The 23,387-nt window shown below is 37.1% G+C and overlaps 1 protein-coding gene across 4 annotated transcripts in view; it reads left to right on the forward strand.

Moving 5' to 3' along the window:
* stmA (Protein EFR3 homolog stmA) overlaps positions 1–23,387 on the forward strand; it is a 227,380-nt gene that overhangs the window by 142,772 nt on the left and 61,221 nt on the right. For all 4 annotated transcript variants that reach the window (XM_090371261.1, XM_090371260.1, XM_090371258.1 and 1 more), the window contains exons 10-11: positions 4,928–5,056; positions 13,858–13,997. In XM_090371261.1, the coding sequence (XP_090227387.1) occupies positions 4,928–5,056; positions 13,858–13,997 (269 nt within the window). The remainder of the gene's footprint in view (positions 1–4,927; positions 5,057–13,857; positions 13,998–23,387) is intronic.

Raw genomic sequence — 23,387 nt, forward strand, 5'->3', positions numbered from 1 at the left:
CTCTCCAGGGCCGAATTGATCAACAAGGCTCTCATCATATACTCCCTCCTATCGTGTCTGGGCAGAATTGCAGACACTTTCAAATTCAACCCTAACTCACAGCTTTTTTTCAGCATTGTCTTGTACTTTTTAAGTAATTCTGCTGGTCTCCTACTCTTAATATCATTTGTTCCAACGTGTACAACAATATCACCCTTTGGATGATATCTGCCTATGACATTATCATCCATTGCCCCTGGCAGACATACCCTGGTCCTTTTCCATCTATTCTTTTTGCACAATATGTTCCCCGTTTCCCTGACAATAGTCACCTACAACAACTAGTTCCTTTGGGACCAGCACATTCTGCCTTGGGGGTTGCCGCTGTGTTGTGCGATGTTCAAGTGCAAGCTCTGGCATTGATGTGGGCAGCTGAGAGCTTGATGGGCCCCACAATTTAAATCCTTCGAGGGCATCCATCCTGTCTTTCAAGCTCTTATATAAGCCCATGACAATGCCGAGTTGGCACCTGATTTCCTTGCACTCCTTACATCACGCACACACAAAGACATTCCCCTTGGCAATATGTCCCGTTCCTGATTGCTCCACAAACATCAAACAAGCAGTGCATTTCAATAGACTGTGATTCAGAGGACAACGCCCCCCCCCCCTCAGTTCTCCCCTGAGCCACAGCACTTCCACTAGTTTGAGCCTTTTGCTTTGCTGCTCTGGTCTGAGTCATGATTTGTATTCAAGTTCCATAAAATTCCAATACAAAATATAACCCTAAACCAATATCCCAATGCAGTTATAACACTATATATATGGATTTCGGTATCGAATATCATCTCCGAGTTAAGTTATATGACTTTCTTATCCTCTGTCAACTTATATATATTAATTTATGATGTTACATTTGTAATAACTGAGTCGCTTTATTTATTTAGTTAAAAAGGTACAATTCAATTGACTACAAAATTTAATAAGATTAATAAATTTTACTGATTAATTGATACTACTATACTCGCTATCTAGTTTTCCGTTAAACCTTATACTAGCACACATATCGTATAACAATGGCGGCAAGTTAATCTACAGACACGCGGCAAGTTAATCTACAGACACGCGGCAAGTTAATCTACGGACACGAGGTATTATTTACTTTCCAAATCGCACTATCTATATTCAAAATAAACCACTGCGCTTGACTAGGTCTATAAGCTACTTATAGAAAATATTTTAATCTAACAATTAAGTCAATAAAGTGGCTAAGTATAATTAAAAACTTTTCGTTCGTGGGAGCTGCAAAACCTATCCACACTTGGATTTGATACCCTTACTGATACTAAGTAATAACCTACAAAATCTCTATCTAAATTCAATTTAAACTAAAGTATTGTTACTAGGGATATAAAGCAACTCTAAAAAATAAATTAATATGCTAATTTAAGTCAATAAAAAAGCAAAAACTTCTCTATTTGCTGGAGCCGTAAAAACTTCGCCTGTTCACATGTACTCTTGCACCCACTACTCAGACTGTGGTTCCAATCCTGTTTGAGTCCTCAGTGGGTATGTAGGCATTGTGAAGGCTTGAACAACCCATTGGGCTGTTCGTATTCACAGTGCCTCCCTGCCCACAAAAGGTCATAATTGTGCTATGGACCTATCACTCTCAAAACAAAGTAAAATTGATAGAATTCACTCTTCTGTTTTAGGCTTGTTTTCACATCTGTGAAAACATGGCATTTCAGACTTGTTTGTTTTCATCTACTGTCTGTCAAAGGCTTTTTTTTTTTTTTAATTCAGAATGTTTCTTCTTTCCAAAATTAAAACTGTTGTCTGGTAGTAGCATATAGTATTTAAATAAATAGTAATATAATTCTCCATCAGAGCAGTGTTTTTTATTCATAGTAACTTAATACTGAGGAAAATCATAAACAGTCACATGATTCTTATGGTCACTACTCTTCGTGGATTAATGTTATTAGGGGAGTTCCACAGGGTTCGGAGTTGGGCCCACTGTTGTTTTGTATATTAATCAATGAAATTGATGAAGGTATATCAGGCTTAGTGTCAAAGTTTGCAGATGATAAAAAGGTTGCCAGGGTGGTTAATGACAGTATGCTACTGCAACAGGATCTAGAAAATTTGGGCAGGTAGGCTGAGAAGTGTAACTGACATTTAACATTGACAAATGCAAAGTACTGCATATAGAAGTAACTCCAGAGGAACATACCAACTGTGTGGTATTACACTTAGGGTGGTAAAAATAAGACCTGGGAGTAATTGTGCAGTCAGATAAGATGTTTTCTGAGCAATGCAGACAGGCTGCCAGAGCAGGTCATGAGGTTTTGTCAATGATATACAGGAATTTTGCTAGCAGGGAAAAGGAGGTGATTATCCCTTTGTATAAAGCAATGGTCAGGCCACGCCTTGAGTACTGCGTACAGGTCTGGAGACCTGATTTTAGGAGAGATGTAGATTTGCATGTACAGAGAAGGGCAACAAGATTGGTGAGTGGAACGAATGCTGAATTCTGATGGGATTCTTCTGCTTGCTCAGATTACAATCCTAAGGGGGCATAAATTCAAATTGAGGAAAGACAGCTGTAGAATAGATGTGCAGAAATTTGCCTTTAGCCAGCAGTTTGTTAATTGCTGGAACAAACTTCCATCTGTTGTGGAAGTTGATAGCTTAAATAAATAATTCAAGGAGGAACTGGACATACTTTTAGAGAGAATGGTTGTGTTTTTTTTTTTTTTTTTTTTTTTGCCTGATACTACATAAGCTCATATGCTTGCTTTCTTGCATCATACGCCTCTGTTACTATTACTATAGACAATGAGTATAATCCCATTGCTGTGTGAATGATAACAGATTTTAATTTAATATTAATATTATGAATAAATGATGCAAGAAAGTGGACTTTTTCGGCATCAGCCAAAAAAACTTCTGATTCCTCTTCACCGTAAAGGGCCTGTCCAGTTCTACTTTGAACTTTACCAAGCTATTGATTTCTTAACGGCGGGCAATTCATTCCAGTAATCTACAACACACTTCCCTAAAGTAAACTTAATAAGATTTAGCCTTCTGTTACTCCCGAAAATTTTGTAGTTATGTCCCCTGGTTCTTCTCTCTTCTGCCTACGAAAATATACCTCCTCTTTCATTTTGCTGATTCCCTTCATGGCCTTATATTTTTATTAGGATCTGTAAGATGTCTAGTTGCCAAACTTTGCTATTCACACTTTTAAGCCATTCTTCATAAGGACTTTGATTAGCATCTAATATGATTAAAAGTTGTTTACTATGATTATCTTATTATCTAATTTATTATTAGATAATAAGATGTAATATACTCTTTATAATATACCTGAACACATAACAAGATGAAGTGCTTAATATCAATATAATTGAAATGTTAAATAAGACCGATAAAATAGTATACATATAGCATTGGAAGTGTGGGAAAAGGGAAAGGAACCAGTAAAGATAAAATAAAGTGAATATAAATGTATTGCAAACTGCACTCTAAAGTGGTTGAAAAGCAGTAGAAAACTTCCAATTTAATTAATTTATATCCCTTTTGGCATCTTTCATATTAGTGAAATTGATACTGGTTATTAGCTCCTATACTGAATGTGCCTAGTCATCCACAGCAAGCCTGAAATGGTCCATCGGAGCACCAGTGCTCACTGAAAATAAATAAAAATATACTGTTCTTCATATGCAATTTATTTGAGGAGTGAGTCAATTAATCATTAATGCTTCACAATATGAGATGTGTGTTTTTTTTTGTGGCAAAATCGCCCTTGGCAATAGTGCACTTCACTGCTCTTCAATTTTTTGTTTTGTCTTGGTGACACCTTGATTCTTCTGGCGACAGCAAAAAGGCTTGGGCCTATGTTTGCTTTAGAAATGGCATTGTCCACAAGTCAACCTGAAATTATTATTAACAATTTAAGTTGAATAGCATCCCCAAAAGAAGCAAATCTGCTTTTTTGGCAGTAACTTTTACTTCATATAAGTTAAAGCCAAAAAGCGCATTCATCAAGGCAGTTTTTTACATTGTCTTGTGATTCCTCACAAGATGGAGCCAGTAGATGAAATTTTTCTTTATTTTGTTATATACTTGTATTTTAATTGTATTTTTCAGTTATCTTTTTCTTTCACAAATCAAGCAGTGTGGAAGCATGTGCAACAAAAGAGACAGAATCATTTCATTAGCATTGCGTGATTCCAAAAATTAATTTCTTTCTATTTCACCACAGAACTGTGTGTTAAGTGAATAGATTGTAATTTCCCATGTATTTGTTCAGTTCATTTGCAAACCTTGAAATATATGAAGTGTGCTTTGAGTCATGTTAATGAAACTATTTGCTAAAGAAATGCTTTAGCTATTTTTGCAAAAAGTTGTCTGTAAAACAGATGTGTAGCAAGGGGGGGGGGACATTTTCCTCCAAGCTGCAAGCTACAGGGCACAAACTGAAGGAATTAACTATCACATTCACATTACATTATCACACTCAGGGGTACCAGGAAGACAATGTTGCCCTGGGCATCAATGACCCTAGCTACGCTACTGCTGTAAAAGTATAGTGGATTTCAACCACTTATTTCTCATTTGGAGAGGTCTAGATTCAAAGCCCATTGGAGACCTGGAACAGTTCTTAAATTTTAAGTAACTCAGGAGTATCCCTTTCCATCACCTGAGATCAGCTAACTACAGTTAGCTGATCTCAGGTTGTGGCAGCATGGCTCTCCCCGAGTTATAATGTGTGGTAAAGATGTGTTAAATTAGCATACTACATGAACCAGCACACTATGCCTAAAATAGTTGATGCATCCAAAGCAGCAACAGTTTTTGTAAAGATGGTGTTTGAATTAAGACTATTTGTATCAAATTGTGTTTAAATAATATTTTAATGGTTTATCCTGCTGGTTTTCAGGTCCTTCTGTTTTAGAAATATTTAATTCCCTTCTGAATCATCTGAGGCACTCTATTGATATTCATCCAGTTAATGAAGATGACCTTCAAAATGAAAAGCACTTCCAAGATGCAGTAATTAATACTCTTGGTAAGAGAAAATTTGTCTAAGGTGATTTCTTATGTTGTCTTATATTTTTTAACAAATTTAAGTTACATAATTTTTTGTGCTTCTGAGAATAAAATTAAATTTTTTCTGTCTAATTTTCATTATGTTCATCACTGCATAACAGGTCTTTTGAAAGTAATATACTATGAGATGATATGAGTAACACACAAGCATCTTGTTGCCCTTCGTATTTTATAGAAGCAGACGTGTTATTTCCAGCAGACAAACAGCCATACCTGCCAAAAGTAACTTTTTCCACTGTGTATTCTTCTTGTGTTAATTTGCATTATCAATGGCACTGTATAATTCATATGAGGTATGAAAATAAAGTTCCTAGACTGGTTCTGTTGCAGATCAAACTTTGTCCAACAGATGGTGGTACAGAGATTGTCTGACAGGTTGCGAGTAACAACCAGTTTTGTTAGTAGCATTAATGTTCCGTGTCAGAATTTTGTAATGGAGCAATGAACAAATAATAAAATTTGCTTTAAACTAGAAAAATCTGCAACAGAAATATATGAAATGATAAAAACTGTTTATGGTGGTGAAATGTTAAGTTGTACCAGTGCGTTCAAATGGTATAAGCAGTTCAAAGACAGACATGAGGATGTTTGCAGCGACCCAAGAAGTGGGTATCTGTCAACCTCTTGAAATGAGGATAGAGTTACAAAAGTTTGAGAAATTGTGGCAAGAAATCATCTTTTGACCTTCAAAATGATGGCTGACCGACAAGTTGAATATGAATAAGAAGGCAGATTCGTCAAATCTGCATGAAGATTTAGGAAAAAAGGAAGGTCTGTGCAAAATTTGTGTCACACAGCCTGCTGGATGAGCAGAAGCAGTGAAGGGTGTCATCATGCAAAGATCTCATCCAAACTTCTCAAGACAGTCCTAATTATCTCAAGTGTATTTTCACTTGAGATGACTGTTGGGTGTTGCAGTATGACCCAGAGACAAATTGTCAGAACATACAGGACGTAAATCATCAGCAAGGCCCAAAAATTTTGTTTATAGAAGATCAAGCCAATGCCAATCATGTTTTTTGACAGAGTGTGATTCACAAGGAATTTGTACCTGAAGCAGTAAGAGTCAATACAGGTGACCCCCGCTTAATGCTGATAATTCGTTCCGGAAAAACAGAGCGCTAAATGAATCCACGCTAAGCGAGCCCTGCATTCCCATAAGGTAACATATGTATTTGTGAGTTGTGGTCGGTGCCATAGGATATTTCATAATCAATAATAAACAGTAGTGAAAAGATGCACAAATGTCAGTCAAAATATTTAATATTCAAATATTTGTACATACAAAATATTCTGCGTTACATTCGTATATAATTATGTGATAACTACTTACTTATCAAAATTAAACTTAAAATTCCAATTAAAATTATTAATTTAATTGATGAATTTAATCATAAAAAATATGTTGATTTTGGGTTGAACTTTGGCCCTCTTCCAAATAAACTAAAAGGAGTATTAATTTTAAATCTCCCGCAGCGTTACCACCCAACAATAAAATCAACCGATCCTTTGTCGCTTTGAAACCTGGCATGTTTTTTCCTTCTTTCAATATGAAACTATTTTTTAAAAACTTGTCGAGAAGTATAATACATAATACCCCTCTTCAATAATTTTAACAAGTTTTTTTTTTTAAAGTTTCGGCTCCTTGATCTGCACTTGCGGCTTCTCCCTGGATTTTAAATCTATTCAACCAGCCCTTACCAGTTTTAAATGGTTCCATATTTTTATTTTTAGTTGAGTTTTCTTCAGATAATCATATTGGCCAATCTCTTTCTCTCTCTCTCTCTTTTTTTTTTTTTTTCTTATAATATTTAACTTAACTGAATTCTGCATTGGATATTATTTTCAATAAAATTAGTTAGTGTTTCCATTTCAATCCTAATAGCTGGCCTAGCCCTAGTTGCTTGCAGTGGAACAGCTGTCTTTCCCGCTGCTAAAATTAATGCTTTATTTTTTTATAATTGTTCTTACAGTTTAACTTGCAGGTCCTAAATTATGGCACAAATCCGCTTGTTGTTGAGGTGAATCGATTCGCTTCAAAACGTCTAATTTAATTTTCAAATTCGGTCTTTTTCTTACAATTATAATCTTCGTACTGCACTCAGATGTTGTTGCGTTTGCTTTATTATCGGCCATTATTAGCTCTTCGTAAATGTAATTGCGTTGGTTGCATTAATTACGATACAATGTTCAAGTAAACTGTCCGTTACGCAATGTCTAATACTGTACTGAGTGATGACTAGACTTCGGATAAATGCATATAACGCAAATATTACAAGCAATATACTTGATCATTTTTTAAAATGTTGATCTCGGAACTACGTAACAAGTCACCGTACTGCAATTAATTTAACGTGAGAGAAAATTTCACTGAGCGTGGGAAACATTTTAATGCTGTTTTGCTATTCATTTTCAAGCTATTGACTCCATCAAATGAAACGATTTCGTTAAATATGCAAAAAGGCAATCTGTAAAAGAGTTATAGTGATCTGTGACAGCGTTATAGTCAGATACGGATTATAATATAGGAACAGCGTTATAGCGAATCAGCGTAAAGCGAACCGCGTTATAACGGGGCCCTGCTGTACTGCTTTCTATGTACACACGGAATGGGCAAGGGCACAACAATGCCCTTGCCCATTCGACACTTGTGAAGACATTTCTGACAAAACATGGCATTGTACAGATCAACCAAAAAAAAAAACATAACCGCCGAATTGAACATTATCACTTTAGACTTCAGTGACTTTTCAGAAACTTTTAGAATAATATATTAAATGCATTCTGTCAGGTAGTGATTACTTTGAATAAAAATAAAGCCATTTTTGAGCTCCTTCACTTTGTTCTTTTTATTGCATCAGTCAGGGAACTTTATTGTCACACCTCATATATACAGTATCTAAAAATTTCATTACATCATACTTTATTGCTCTACCTTTCAGCTTCTGCTCCAGTGAATAGTAAAAACAAAAGTTGTCTATCTCAACCAGATGCATTTTCTTGGTAATGCTGTTTGTGTTGCACTAATTGTTTTACTAGTGACACTGATACAAACAAATGTGGGTTTGTATTTTACTATTGTATTTTGCATTTTACTATTGAAAATAAACTGTAGGCAATAAAAAGACGTTATAAATGTTAAAAATTTACATAATACTCTGAATAGGAATTGCTGCTTGTGCCCTTTGTCAGTGTAGTTAAAAAAAAATGCCTATTGCAATTTCTGTGAAACTTGTATTCAGCTATTCACATAGGAATAGTAGCTAACAGTCAGCAGTGACTGTTAGCTACTGTTCCTATGTGAAACATTACCAACACATGGTAGAAGTTTAGTGAAACCCTAGAGATGAAGAATATGTGAGAGGTCCACCTGCAGATTTCATTGCTGGCATCTGTATCCAGATTTTACTCTTCTATTGCATATGTGTCTAACTGTTATTAGGAGTCATATCTCTCTCTCTCTTCAGTAATCCACGGCAGCTTTGGAATATTGATAACATTAGCCATGACTGTGGCCCAGAGCAGGGTGGTAACTTGAGCCTGTGGAAAGCCCATTTGAGGAGCCAGTACTCAGAGGCATACACTGGTTTAAAATTGGAGAGGGTTACCAAAATGCCCATCTTTCTGCTGCATACAATGATGCATGGTAGACAATGATTTGAATATACCCAACCATGATAGATCTGTCAGTTATATGCTGCAAGTGCTATTTACACAGCCACTTAATTCTGGAATCTGTCTACGTAACGACTGAAATTAAGTTTTGGATCAAACACAACCCCTCGGTTGGTGTAGCTTTGAACAAGTGTGCTGGATGATTGTTGGGTGCTGTTTTAGTTACAGAATAATTTAGGACTTGAAGCCTCAGGTTATGCAGGGAGTTAACTGACATACAAGTTAATGCAATTGCCCCATTTCTGTATGTAGTGTAGCCAACTACTTAAGTAGTAATAAATTGGCATCATTAAGTATATCTCATATTGTGAATACCTTCACAATGAGTTGCCATGATATTGCACTACCTCGAATAAGTAATGCTTCACCATAGGAGACTATTGTTACTTATTCTCAGTGGATACCATCACCCACACGGCACCGTTTCGGAGCTTATTGGCTCCTCATCAGTGGGTGGGTATGTACCCTGGTATTGCAATGATGGCAACCCAGTTGCGAAACATAACTCCACAATATGAGAGATGCCTAATGGTGTGGAGTAATTTAGATTATAAAATTACATGATGAGGAGCCAATAAGCTCCGAAACAGTGCCGTATGTGTGATGGTATCCACCGAGAATAAGTAACAATAGTCTTCTCCTATGGTGAAGCCATAGGAGAAGACTATTTGAGGTAGTGCAATATCATGCAACTCTTTGTGAAGGTATTCACAATATGAGATATAATTAATGATGCCAATTTATAACTACTTAAGTAGTTGGCTACGTACAGAAATGATGCAATTTGCACTAACTTGTACATCAGTTAAAAAGTTTAAGTAAAGATATACCTGGCTCCTTGGCATAACTTATCCTCAACGTACCCCTCCCCCCATTTGAGTAGCATTTATTAATCCCAGAATAGCATACCATTTAGGCAGCACCAAACTCAAGGCAGTTGATAATGAACAAGACTATACAATTACCCTAGGGCAGGGATCGGCAACTTGTGGCTCGCGAGCTGCATGCGGCTCTTTGAACATGTAACTGTGACTCTAACTTTTAGCCCACATGAAGCACAATTTAAAATGGAGTTAGAGGACTTAAAAATCAAGGACGTGGAGTGCAAGCCTAAAATGCCTTAAAACTGAAATTGAGGATTTGGTAAGGCAAAAGGCTGCCCTTGCAATTCTAACCAAAATGGACGGCAATAGATGAGTTGAAAAAGCAAGACCAAATTGTGTTTGATGCGTGGAGTAGCTTACCGGACAAGTATATAAATTTGAAAATATTTGCATTTGGACTTCTCAATGTTTTTCTGCAGGAAAATATTTTTGAACATGAACTATATTAAAAATAAACCAAGAAACCGTCTGAACAATGAGAGTCTCTCAGCATCTTTAAAGATGAAAATTACGGCATACTTGCCTGATCTTGAGAGACTTGCTCAAGAAGTTCAGCAGCAAAAGTCACATTAATTCGTACCTAATTGGATGTTTGTTACATTTTTTCAGTATTAATAAATAATATTTCAAAATATATATTTTTTTAATAAAACACTTTTCCACTCTATTCCATTTATTAAAAAACTCCCCCTCCCCTGGATTGAGCTGCAGTGCGGCTCTTCGGATTCTCTTTTAAATTAGATCAAAAATGGCTCTTTGCTCAAAAAAGGTTGCCGACCCCTGCCCTAGGGTAATTATGAAGTCTGACATGTTCACTATGCAGTGCAAACAGGCTGCTAGAACAGCTCATCGGATCTTGTCAATGAAATATCAGACCTTTGGCAGCAGAGACCAAAAATTGATGATGAAGTAGAGGCTAGGCAACATTTTTGAATACTGTATGCAGGTTTGGAAACCTAAAGTTTGGTTGCAAAACAGCTGTGTGGAAATTTGTCTTCAGTCAGATAATAATTGATTGTTAAAATCAGTTTCCATGTGTTATGGAAGTGAATAATTCAAATAATAGGAGTGGGCAAATGAAGTGGATAAAGATTTTTTTTTATTATTTTTATTTTATTTTTTTTTTTTGTGTATAAACTTGCTTCCTTGCCTCATTTTGCCAGTAGTAATATGTTCCACGGTATGAATAGTGTTGCATGTTTGTATATCAACCATCTGGCAAGAAAGTTACAAGTGGGGACGTTGTCACATAAGTATAGCCAGTGCTTTTTTTGTAAAAATATAGGTGCCGGTACTCATTCTTTGCTGTCAGGAAAAATTGAAAATTAAAAGGATATGAAAAATTACTCAAAAAAATTTTTTTTCTTGATAGTTACTTTCATAGTAATGTTTCTGGAATAAGAACAACAAATTTAGTATATTAACGCAGTTTATTAAGTATAAATTTATTACTCGAGTATATATAGAAAATAAGTAAAATGTGAATAAAATAAGTAAATAAATCGGTCGACTACTGAGTGCCGGGCACTCAGGATGACACAAATTGTCGTTAGTGTAGTATCTCAAATAGAGAGCTTTATGGTAACTGAAAAAAGTTTCTAGTACCCCGGCTTGGCCTAAAACTTAGGAAATAACGAAAACGTTGTTTATTTGAGTCGTTCCGGTTGTTGTGAATACCAAGGGTAGGAGAAGCGACTCCGACTTCTTCCTGCAGAAGCGATTAAAGTCTTGGGGGAGAAGCGACTGCCAGGTGAGGGCCCTGCAAGACTCCGTGCAGGCGCCTCCCTACCACTGGCTCTGAGTACCTCCTTGCCAGAACAACCCCGGGTTTGAAAATTGTTAAAAAATACTTCTTGTTGCAAAATTTATAACTGACATTTATAGAATTATTAACTAACTATTTAGCAACCTTTTTGTCACTAAAAGGAGAGTTACTTAGTAAAAAGAAGCACGCTATTGAAGTTCAGTAAATTGAAGTGCAACAAAAAGGTTTTGAACTAATTTTAACTAATTTTAAAAAAAATAAATGATAGATTTCAATCGTAATAGTTTTCCCTTGATGAGCATCGAATAACGCATAGTTAATGTGATTTTTAACTTTTTAGCTCCGTTAGTGACAGAAATAGAGGCGGTCACGAAAATTACTTACATTTTCCTGTCTGATGCCACCATTTTTAATTTTAAAAATATTTTAAAATTATAATTTAAACATACTCGTTGAGCTCTTTCCAACGGTGTAGCTGTAGGTTGTCGACAACATTTTTATCCCCACACATTTTAACCCCCCCCCTCCATTTCTCAGACAGATTTTTGTCAACAATGATCAATATGGCGCTATGTTGGCCCACTTGATGTGCAAACCCATGCAAAATTTCTAGTCAATAGGTTGAGTGGTTCCAGAGATACAATGCTGTGACAGACAGGCAGACAACCGAGTGACATTTTAAGGGTTCTTCGTTAAACTATGGCCCCTAAAAATAATAAGTAAAAATAATTTTAATATAGTTTTTGTAGAATATTCCAAATTTTTATTAAGTTCTCATCCAACAACCTATGCTGACTTCTTTTCTTCCTCTTTGTGTGTGCTGAATGACCTTTCCAAAGCAGCCACGAATCGACATATTTTGCTGGATCGAAGCGGGTCAGCAGTGGGCGTACAATTTTAAGAAACAGTAGTGAAGAAACTGTTTTTGTTATCAATGAAGCTCTGGTTGGGCTGGCGATCAGATTCATTTGTGAAAATCATCATTCACATTCACTCGATGAAATTGGTATCATACTCAGAGCGTCCATCAAATTCTTCCGAAACCATCTTTTCAATTAGGTACCCCCGAAATCCACGAATTGCATTTAACTGTAACCTAATTGACAATTTTCTAACTTCATTTTCACCAAATGCCAACAATTCATGCTTAGAAGGTTTAATACCTTCGTTGTCCTCATTTTCCTTCTCTCGTCATCAGTATTGTCACTAGTTCTTAAATTTGAATTTTTTTTTTTTTTTTTTTTTTGAAAATGTCAGTGTCATTCGGGTACTGTGACCATGTAAACAGAGATAGGGAAAATTTGCGGAAAAATGTGGATAACGCACTTCCGCGAAACAACAGATGATTATTTGTTGGGGTAAAAGAAATTACTCCCTCCTAATTCTTGAATGGGGCGCTTACAGTTGATTCACGAAGGTGTCCAACCTACGGTCCACGAGGAAAGTGAACTAAAACAGCATTTTAAATTTTGTTAATTATCAATAAAATTTTTGAATATTTTCAGTTTACTTTTACATGCAACAAGGTACTATGGAAAATGTAACACACTAAAGAAAGCTTAATTTTTTGAATATGGCCCCTGTACGGGAAAAGGTTGGACACCACTGCAGTAGAAGGTGGGCCAGAGCCCATTGGGAATACAACTTGATCTGCTCACTGTTGACCAGTGCAACTTCTCCGTATGCAGGACAGGTGGTTGGATAGGTTTTACCAGGTACCACTAAATTATAGAATGGTAATCCCTTTAGCTCTCTTAATTCGCTCAACAGCACTAATTGCCTAAATTGCCAGAAATGCGAACAGTGCGTACCGAGTTAATTCTCTCCTAATCCCTTTGCTATATGAAAATTTTTCTTGCTCAACAGAAACTATTTTGAATGTAACTTCCAAGGGGAATTCAAAATAATTAAACAAAGGTCCTACTGAGCAAATTAGAATTATAAAAATGGTTATACAGTTTTATGTAGAAAATATCTTAACGATAGACAGTGAAAAATGTAAATTTAGTTAAATAATTTTAAGCTTATTTGAATAGTAGATAAACATGTAAAAAAATTTTACGGAATATTACAAATTTCGAAGTGCACTGCATCCAAATGTCACACGTCACTGTTAATAAAGGTGCCAGTACGCCGTACCGTTGCGTACCATCACAAAAAAAGCACTGAGTATAGCCAATTCAAAGTCTAGTTAGGACTAACTTTTTTCTTGTAGATTTCTTTGTGCTAGTATTCCTGATTCATAATTCTGGGTTAATTTGGAATAATTTATTTGTCCTTTACTATTTCACCCATAACTCAGTTGAATTATAGTTAAAACAAGGTTATCTCATACCAAATAGAAATTTATATTTTATTTTAAAATTTAAACGTAGGCATCAAAAATATCATAACATTTTTTTTACAAATGTTTATTTTTTTTCTTTCCCATTTTAGGTGAATTTGCCAATAACTTGCCAGATTATCAAAAAATAGAAATCATGATGTTTATCATGGGCAAGGTACCACTTCCAATGGATGAATCTCATGAAGCTGATGTTTTATTGCAAAAGATCTTGCTAAAGAGTTTATTGAAGGTAAAATTTTTATTAATTACGGCTTGCACAAGAACAGAAGATTCTTTGCTCTCTTTTTTTTTTTTTTTTTCCCCTTGGTAAAATACTAGATATTCTCTTGAACATGAACAGAAGAAATCTTGCCTAATCTTTTGCTGGTTTAAAAGAATCAAATTATTGAACCATTGATCTCCAAGGAGGAGGATCAGAAAATGGTTTTATTTTCAAATCAAACATACAAGGTGTGGCAATAAAGTTCCTGGACTGATGCTGTTGCAGTCATGTTCAATGAGCTTGAAAATAAACCGAAGTGGTATGTTATAGTTCCAACTTTCTCCAGCAAATGGTAGTACAAAGATTGTCCAATAAGCTGACGGGTTGCAAGTAACAACCTGTTTTGTAGCATTAACATTCCGCATCATGATTTTGCAATGGAGCAATGAACAAATGTCAAATTTTGCTTTAAACTGGGAAAATCTTTTCACTGTTACAGGTTTCTGTTGCAGATTTTCAGTGTTTCCTCAGTTTTACAGATTTTCCCACTTTTTTTTTTTTCCGCAGTTTTGTTGCAGATTTTTCTACAGAAAGATTTCCTGCAGATATGAAATGTTAAAAACTGTTTATGGTGTGAAATTTTAAGTGATACTAGCGTGTTTGAATGGTATAAGCAGTTCAAAGACAGATATGAGGATGTTCAAATGACCCAAGAAGTGAGGATTGATAAACCTCCAGAAATGAGGACAGATTTGCAAAAGTGTGGAAAATTGTGGCAAGAGATCATTATTTGGCTCTCAGAATGTCTGATGAGTTGGATATTAATAAGGAGATGATTTATCAAATTCTGCATAAAGATTTAGAGGAAAAGGAAAGTGTGTGCAATGTTTGTGCTGCACAGCCTCATGGATAAGCAGAAGCAACAAAGAGTGTCATCATGCAAAGACTCATTCACACTTGTCAAGAGACGATCCTAATTTCCTCAACTGTATTGTCATTGGAGATAAGTGTTGGATGTTTCAGTACGACCTAGAGATGAAGCATCCAGTGGACATCAAATCACCAAAGTTTAAAAAATTTTGTTTACAGAAGTCCAGATTCAAGATGATGCTGATCATGTTTCTCAACACACTGTATGATTCACAAGGGATTTGTACCTGAAGGGAAGAAAGTCAAGTGCTATGTTCTACATAAAGGTGCTTCAAAGACTACACTACCTGACAAATTTTTTTTTTTTGTCATACCTCTTGAATGAAAGTTGGTTACTCTGAACAAAATTAATGTCCTGATTATGAAAATATCAATCTTTTACTTCTGTCATGTCTGCATCAAAAGATATATGCATTTTTTAAATTCCTTGTTTTTATACAATATCAGCATACATGGTTGTAATTATTACACACAATATATGTTACTTAGACATGTTTCCCACACAATGATTTCCTTTTATACTCCAGATTGCTTTCCCTTTTAAGGAACCAACACTAATCTCCCATCATGGCAGAGTCCCAGTGACCTTGGATTATTTTTCCATTGCAGATACGTCCTGGTGGAAGTGCTCTCCTTGTTCATCACTGACATCTGCTAAGTTTTCAGGAAAGAAATCCAGATGGGAATGAAGGAAATGCATTTTAAATGATATTTGGCATCCCATGTTCTTGTAACATTTCAGCAAGTTTGTCACCAGTTGCTCATAGTTCTCTTCTTTTCTCTTTCTGAGAAATCAGTGTAGCCTTGAAAGATCTCTATGCAGCCAGTTCAACATCATTCAGGTTTCTTTGAAATTCTTCATATTTCTAACTTTCTTAGTTGAGGACCTATGAAAATTCCTTCCTTCAGCTTTTCATGAGATAAATTTGGAAACATTTTTAGTAAATATGCAAATCCTCTGCTGTCTTTATCCAGTGCCTTAGTGAAATTCTTAATCAGTCCAAGCTTGATGTGTAAAGGGGGAAGAAAAACCTTTTGTGGATTAACCAATGGAGCATACTTTACATTGCTTTTGCCGGGAATATATTCATCTCTCTTGTCCTAGTGTTGTACAACGTAGTATTTGGCTGTTGCACAACTATCTCACAAACACAGGCAACAACAGTATTTAGTGAAACCACCTTGCAACCCAACAAGCAGTCCAATCACATTGAGATCACCACAGATATTCCAACCATAGCCATTGTGATGTATAGCAGCAAGAATCTGGGACATACTATCGTAAGTTTCTTTCAGGCCAACAGCATGAACAAGAGGAATTGATGGTAAAGTATTTCGATTATGAAGCAATACTGCTTTCAAACTTAGCTCTGACGCATCAATGAACAAACGCCATTCAGAGTATTGTGATCAATGTTCAGTTCGTGCATAAGACCAACGACGTGTTTGCAGACACACACGTTGTTTTCCATTTCGCTTGCGGTATATTGTAATGTTTGTGCCTTTGGCGAGTAAGTTCCACTGTTATAGTCTGGATCCGAGTAATTCAGCCTTCTCTTTGGGTAAGGCTGTAAGTCTCTGATTAAGTCACTTAATTCTTCTTGTTCAATGTAGTTTGGGGTCTTTTCTTTTTCTGGCTTGTAGTCCAAATCATGTGAAGTACATGGTTCCATGACATCTGGTAAAACGATTTCTTCTGTACCTTCATCACTACTTCCAATACCCCAAGATTTTAGTCGCACAGATACTGGCAGGTCTTTACCATGTGGCACTGGCCTAATTGCTGGTGGGATATTTGATGCAGCGCTTGCTCTTTTTGGAAATACCTTTTATTTTTGTCGTGCAGAAATAGCAGTCATCGAAATGATTCTTGGGCTCATGCCACACCATAGGGACGGCAAAAGGTAATGCTCTCAGCTTGCCATATAACCACAGCCTTAAGTTCATTGTACAAGTAATACAATAGATATGTGGAGCCCAATTTTTTTCTTGGTCACCGATCTTGCATCCATAGTACAATGAATATGCAACTTTTGTGACGTATATTTTCTTCCTCTGAGTTTTTGGGGTTAAGTGTCCACAAACATAGCAGAAACTGTCTGGGTGATTGATGCAAGTTCTGTGCTTTGTCTTCTTCATTTTAACAATGCATTAACCTAAAAAGTAAAAGCAATTGGTAAATTTGAACAGAAGGTAAATTCTTTTAGCGTAGTTTATCATACACTATATATTGAACAGTTGAATGGTGTAATAAAATTAATAAAAATACTGACTTGTTTGGAAATGTGCATCAAAATCAAAATATACTATATTGCAAGAAAAGTAATGATGTACTTGCTTAAATTTTAGCCCAATAAACAAAACCAACCAAAAGTTAATAAGTTTAAAAATTGTATTTCAAACAGTAATGATATCTTTGTACAGAAGTCTGCTGACAAGGCTACTAGTGACGGTCGTGTTCCAAGCCGCTAAGTGGATTTTTCTTATTTATTGATTTGAAATTATTGTTTTTCTAAAACTTTTGATTTAAATTTAGTAGTATAACATTATTTTGTGATTTTTTTGATTAATTTGGTGTATTTATTCTTTACTCGGCCTTGTAAAAGTATCGGTAAGGGTTTCCACGTGTTCGTAACTACCGCTACCGTTAGTAACTTTCCCGCCATTGTGATACCATACTAGATATACCGTAGGTTATATACCGTACTAGATAGCGTTAGTTGAACTTCGTTAGCAGTTAAATTGTACGTTTAAATAAATACATATAACGACTTAGATTACAAACGTAATATAATTAATAACATAATTAATTAATAAATTAATAGAATCATGACTCAGACCAGAGCAGCAAAGCAAAAGGCTCAAGCAAATGGAAGTGCTGTGGCTCAGAGCAGAACTGAGGGGGGCAGTTGTCCTCTGACTCACAGCCTTATAAAATGCACTGTTTGCTTGATGTTCGCAGAGCAATCGGGTACGGGACATGATACTGCCAAGGGGGATGTCTTTGTGTGTGCGCGATGCAAGGAGTGTATCGATATCAGGCAACAACTCGGCGTTCTTATGGGCCTATATGACAGCTTGAAGGACAGGGTGGGTGCCCTCGAAGAAACTAAATTGAGGGGCCCATCAAGCTCTCAGCTGCCCTTATCAACGCCAGAGCTTGCACTTGGGCATCGCGTGACACAGAGACAACCCCCAAGGCAGAATGCGCTGGTCCCGAAGGAACTAGTAGTTGTTGGTGACTCTATTGTCAGGGAAACGGGGAACATGCTTTGTAAAAAAGATAGGTGGAACAGGACCAGGGTATGTCTGCCAGGGGCAAAGGTTGATGACGTTGTAGAGCGAATATCATCTTTTAAGGGCACAAAAGGTGATATAGTTGTACACGTTGGCACTAATAATATTAAGAGTAGGAGACCGGCAGAATTACTTAACAAGTACAGGTCACTGTTGAACAAAAGCCGAGAATTAGGGTTGAATTTGAAAGTGTCTGCAATTCTGCCCAGACACGATAGGAGGGAGTATATGACGAGAGCCTTGTCGATCAATTCGGCCCTGGAAAGATTGTGCAAGGCTCAAGGGGTAGAATTTTTTTCAGCCTGGACTGTACTTGTTAACAGGAGAGATTGCTTCTACAGGGATGGGATACACTTAAATAGAAAGGGTGCAAGAATATTTGCTGATGCTATCGAGGCAGTGTTAGGTGGGTCGGAAAACTGCTAGCTTGGGGGGGAGACAAAGACCAATAGATTGACAGTAGCCACTGACAGAGGTGAAAGAGATTCTTGCACTGCTTCTATTAGAATGAGCAGAAGCCTGAAAAACAAGATGCATGGTATTTCAGAGACGGCTGGGAGCCATTGCGGTACAAGTAAACACATGGGTTGTGTTAGGGTAGCTAAGAATAGAAACAGGTGCAGGTATACTTGCGTGTACACCAATGCTAGGAGTTTAGTAAATAAATTTGATGAATTTGAGGTATTGCTCAAAACATCGAAGGCAGATATTGTTGGGATATCAGAGACTTGGTGTCACACAGATATAAGGGATGCAGAACTGCAATTTGGGGAGTACAACGTCTACAGAAAGGATAGACAGGATAGGAAGGGGGGAGGTGTTATGCTATTAGTTAAGAAACACATAAAAACCAAGGAAGTGAAGCCAGTCGACATCGCTGGACAGTGCAGTGTGGAGTCAGTTTGGTGTGACATAAACATTGGGAGATCAAAATTGAGAGTAGGAGTGTGCTATAGGCCTAATGACTCTGATGAGTATAATAAGGAACTGTACAGGGAAATAGAGTGGGCCAGTAAATCAGAGTGTCTTATAATGGGAGATTTTAATTTCCCAGATATTGACTGGATTTTGGGGGCTGGTTACTCACACACTAGCAGGGCTTTTATGGATTTATTGGATGATTGTTTTCTACATCAGCATGTTTGGGAGGCAACTAGAGGGAGTAATACTCTTGATTTGATTATCAGCAGTGATTCTTCATGCATTAAGAATCTGCAGATAAATGAACCACTAGGTGGCAGTGATCACAGTGTGCTGAAGTGGGATTTACTCAAAGAGGTAACTACCATTAGGGGTAAGGGAAGGGTTATTGCTTCCGTAAAGGCGACTACGATGGACTGAGACAGTATTTAAATTCTATACAGTGGGACCAACTGATGATGTTACCAACAGCAAATTCAAAATGGGAAGCATTCAAAGAACTTATCTTGGAAGCTACTAGGCTTTACATACCAACTAAGAAATATTGTTCAAGGTTTAGGCCAAAATGGATGTCAGATGAACTAATGAGGCATATGGCAGAGAAGAAAAATGCATGGGATACATACAAATTAACACATGACACAGAAGCCTATGATAGATACAAGTCGATATGCAACCAAGTTACAAAGGAGGTTAGGCAGGCGAAGGCAGATTACGAGAAATCCTTGGCAAGGGATGCAAAGAAAAACAGCAAAGAGTTCTTTACTTATGTAAACTCTAGAAGGAAGGGGATGAATCAGATTGGTCCACTTGATATTGATGGGTCAAGTGTTGATGATCCTGCTCAGGTAGCTAACAAACTAAATGAATATTTTGCTTCGACATTCACACATGAGGAGTTATTCAGCGAGGGGAATGCCAGAGGTGTATTCAACTCTAGCAGTAAGCTTCAGAATCTTGTAATAACTGGGAGTAAAGTGGAGGAGAAACTGTTGAAGAAAGGCACAAGAAAGGCACCCGGGGTGGATGGGATCTATCCAGTTATATTAAAGGAGGCAGCAAAGGAAGTAAGCAAACCCTTAGCCATAATTATGAGAGCTTCCTTGGACTCAGGGGAGGTACCCATAGACTGGAAATGTGCAAATGTGACCCCAATTCACAAAGGAGGATCAAAGGCTGACACAAGTAATTATAGACCTGTGAGTTTAACTTCTGTTCCAGGAAAATTAATGGAGGCACTGGTTAAAGAAGCACTGCAGGATCATTTAGACAAGACTTCAGTTATAGCTCAGACACAGCATGGTTTTGTTAAGGGGAAGTCTTGCCTGACCAACTTGATTGGATACTATGATGCAGTCACAAAAGAACTGGATGCAGGGAATAACTTTTATGTTATATACTTGGATCTTAGAAAGGCTTTTGATACTGTTGCACATGGAAGACTGCTACACAAATTGGAGCAGTGTGACATTGGAGGCAAATTGCTGCTATGGATGAAGGGGTGGTTGAGGGGGAGAAGACAGAGAGTGGTAATCAATGGACACTGCTCATCGTGGACTGATGTTATTAGTGGAGTCCCTCAGGGCTCAGTGTTGGGTCCATTATTGTTTTCTGTATTTATAAATGATATTGATGATGGTATATCGGGCTTAATGTCCAAGTTTGCAGACGATACAAAAGTTGGCAGGGTTGTCAAGGACACTACTGACACTATGCTGCTGCAACAGGATCTGGAAAGGTTGAGCAGATGGGCTGAGAGGTGGCAAATGAAGTTTAACATTGACAAATGTAAAGTACTACACATGGGAAACAGCAACCCCAGAGCAATGTATCAACTCTGTGGTACAACACTGACAGTGGTAGAGAATGAAAGGGACTTGGGGGGTGGTTGTGCAGGCAGATATGAAGTTCTCTGAGCAGTGCAGACGGGCTGCAAGAGTAGCTCATGGAGTATTGTCAATGATATACAGGAATTTTTCCAGCAGTGATAAGGAGGTGATTATTCCATTGTATAAGGCGATAGTCAGGCCACACCTAGAGTACTGTATACAGGTCTGGAGGCCTCATTTCAAGAAGGATGTAGAGCTGCTGGAACGAGTACAGAGAAGGGCAACAAGATTAGTGAATGGAACAAAGGGGTGCTCTTACGAAGAAAGGCTTAAGTTTTGCAAATTACAGTGTCTGGAGACTAGGCACCAGCGAGGTGATCTGATAGAGGTGTATAAAGCCTTGAATGGTTTAAGCATGCTCAATGCTGATGGGATTCTTCCTCTAGCTCAGAAAAATCACCTGAGAGGGCATAAATTCAAATTGAGGAAAGACGGATGTAGGATAGACGTGCGGAAATTTGCCTTTAGCCAGCGGGTGGTTGGTTGGTGGAACAGACTTCCATCCCTTGTTGTGGAGGTTGATAGCCTAAATAAGTTTAAGGCTCAGCTGGACAGGTATTTTGAACGAACAGAGGGGTGAAGTGGAAGTGGTTTTTTTTTTTTTTTTGGCTGATGCTGCATAAGCTTGCTTTCTTGCATCAAATGCCTCTAATCAAATGCATCAAACTACTAATGCTAATGCTAAAAGAATCCAGTTATCTATCTATATCTTAAAACTGAGATGTGATAGGAAATTTTTATGATTTATTTTTAATTCTATACATAAAACTTGACCATAAACAACCATTGATTTGCTGGAGGTAAAAATCATGTTGGGTAGTGCTATTGAATATGAAGTGTGTTTTCCACATGAGGCCACAATTTTTTGAGAGTGGCAGCTGGTTCTTATTGCTCAACAATGCCTTGCCCATTCTGTACTTGTGAAGATATTTCTGGCAAAATATGGCATTATCGTATCAATCATCTACCCTATGTTCCCTATCTAGCACCAGTGACCTCTTCTTCTTTCTCAAGGTAAAAACTGCCCTCAAAGAGTGCGGTTTTCACCTTGTGAAAGAAGTACTTTTCCAGAGTTTTTGTTCCCCCCCCCCTCCTCACTTTGCTACCCTAAGGTTTTGTATGGTTCCATAAAAAATTTTTATGGAAACATGTACTTTTACCAATTAAAAAATAATTAATGATGCAGAGTGGAAGTGAATACCATACTCTAGGAGGAATACTAAAATTCACACTGATGTAGTTCTAGTTGTTTTTTTTTTTTTGTTTTTTGTTTAGAATAACAGGTTTCATTCTAATCTTTAACAGATTTCACTGGATAACAGGTTTCATTCTAATTTTTAATAGGTTAAGGATTAGAACATGATGCCAGTAACCCTTACTTTCCTTGTGTGTGTGTGTGTGTGTGTGTGTGTGTGTGTGTGTGTGTGTGTGTGTGTGTTACTCAGTTCAGAGGCTTTTCATTTCCAAATTTTAACCAATGTCCAAGGAATATCCTGTATATAGGAATAAAAGCTAATCACATAAAGAAACTTAAATCTTTTTTAATTTTTGTTTTGAAAGGCGTGAACCCTTGAACCACACTACAATTTGTGTGATTCATGCCATGAGTTCTGTTGACATTGACAAACACACTGCTTTGGGAAGCTACAGCAAAGTTTCCTACAGTTACTTGCCAGTTTTTACTGTATGGCATGACTAAACACTTCTGTGTCATTTATAGCATTGGTCCAATGTTTTACACATGATGCCAGGCATAAAAAAAACCCAATATAACTGAAATGATAATAAAGAAAAAGAAAGGTAAGCTGCAGCCATTATCAATCCACTGCAGGATGGAAGCCTCAACAATTCAGACAGGGGCTTGAACCCTGGTCTACTCAGAGCATGTGCTGCTGCAGTCCCGCTCCTGACCACTCAAATACGGAGGCCAGATTTTCTGTTTATAACTTAACTTCTTTCTTTCTTTCCTTTTTTTTTTTTTTTTTTGACACTAGTGTAGTACTTGAGGAATAGATAAATTATGCACTTGGTGGTATTGAAATAAAATTAGTAACAGAAGATAGGGATCTGGAAGTTAAGATACAGGCAGATATGAAGTTTTCTGAACAGGCAGCCAGGAAAGATCCAGTATAAATCATAGATAGGCCCATAGGGGCCTATCAAAGACCACATTTGGAATATTGTGTTCAAATATGGAGACCTCATCTGAAAACGGCATTAAGCTTCTTGAAAGGATCCAAAGATGGCAACATCTGCATGGCAAGGTCAGCAAGAGGGTCACCATATGAGGAAAGACTCCAATTATGTGAGCTACAGAGCTTGTAACTAGACACCTCAGACATGACCTGATTGAGATTTTTAAGGTTCTGAGAAGGGGTTA

The sequence above is a fragment of the Mastigoproctus giganteus genome, chromosome 4 (genome assembly GCF_048544385.1).
Source record: "Mastigoproctus giganteus isolate SK-2022 chromosome 4, ASM4854438v1, whole genome shotgun sequence".
Lineage (NCBI taxonomy): Eukaryota > Metazoa > Arthropoda > Arachnida > Uropygi > Thelyphonidae > Mastigoproctus > Mastigoproctus giganteus.